The 1,242-nt window shown below is 33.0% G+C and overlaps 1 protein-coding gene across 1 annotated transcript in view; it reads left to right on the forward strand.

Moving 5' to 3' along the window:
• The window catches only part of LOC119582327, a gene marked incomplete in the record, with an annotated part of 28,913 nt that extends 27,853 nt beyond the window's left edge, over positions 1 to 1,060 (forward strand). Inside the window, 3 exon segments of the mRNA XM_037930542.1 lie at positions 519 to 584; positions 732 to 856; positions 996 to 1,060. Coding sequence (XP_037786470.1) covers positions 519 to 584; positions 732 to 856; positions 996 to 1,060 — 256 coding nt within the window.
• Between the last annotated feature and the right edge of the window lie 182 nt (positions 1,061 to 1,242).

A 1,242-nucleotide genomic window follows, 5' to 3' on the forward strand; every position in this document is an offset into this window, starting at 1 on the left:
TTTCAGTTATCTTGCCTGTGTGATTGTCATATGAATTGCATTGATAAATTGCAGAAGGGATTACTGAAGGTAAATATGAGGTTTATTATATTAGTCATAATCTTAAAAAAATACTGCTTTTGATGCTGTATTTAAAAGAAAAAAATGATATAAGTGCAAATTCCTTTGCGGGTATTAAAAAAAAAAAGATATTAATCCAGTAGTATAACTAACATGGCTGTGGTACTGGACTGTACTTATTTATTTCATATTATAGGCAATATTTGTGTGATATGCTGCTCTGTGTTGTTTGACAATCTGATATGTGATGTGCCTTTCCTTTTATGGCATTTATGGCAGCCTGATGTGTCGTTACTTTTCATTATTTTTTATTGTTCATAATGTATGAGATGGATTCTTAGTGTTTATATGAGGATTGTGTTTACTTGATAATGCCTCTGAAAATAGTATAGTTTGGATGGGGTTTGGGGCGGTCACTTCAGGCTGTTATTGACAAATTTATATTTTACACTTTCTAGGTTCTTTAGATTTATATTTGTGTTTCCATTGAAAATATTTTTTTTTATGACAATGTGTCTTGGCAAGTAAGGTGGCATTATTTGTCTTTTGACTTAGCAAATTATATGCTCCGCTTGTCCTTTTTTCTTCTTTCGCTTTTTTCTTTTTGTATCAGGTTAAAGACGTAAGGAGTAGGTGTGCACCATGTTTGCATTCCATTGTTGCTACTTCAGGTGTAAACACTGTCATGCCTCACATATATACCTCAGGATAAGTGGCCAGAAATGGATCATAACGGGAGGTCCTCAGATTTTTTGGATAGAAGTATGGACACGATACCTATATTGTGGGCTCTTCAGTTTGTTCTGAAATGATGATGGTATGTTTTAGTTGTGTTATCATTGTCGGGGGAGATGAAAAGATCAATTTATAATGGGATATTAATTTATCAGAGGGAAATTGTGTCACATGTAACATGAATACTTGAGAATTATAAGGTAAAGAGTTGTGTGAAGTGCTCGACAGTATGACACTGAAAAAATTTGTCCTTACTAAAGTGTAATTTATCATTACAGCCAAGGCTGGCTTGGGAATTGAAGGTATTTGGTAGGAGAAAAGAGAAGGATACAGATAAAGGATTCATTTTGACAAAGATTAAGCCTGAGTGAAATTGATATAAAGATGTTTTGAAAGTATTGCTAGTATTTTAGGCAAAAAAAAAGTGACTACCATAAAGTTTAATCA

The sequence above is a fragment of the Penaeus monodon genome, chromosome 15, assembly GCF_015228065.2.
Source record: "Penaeus monodon isolate SGIC_2016 chromosome 15, NSTDA_Pmon_1, whole genome shotgun sequence".
Taxonomy (NCBI): Eukaryota; Metazoa; Arthropoda; class Malacostraca; order Decapoda; family Penaeidae; genus Penaeus; species Penaeus monodon.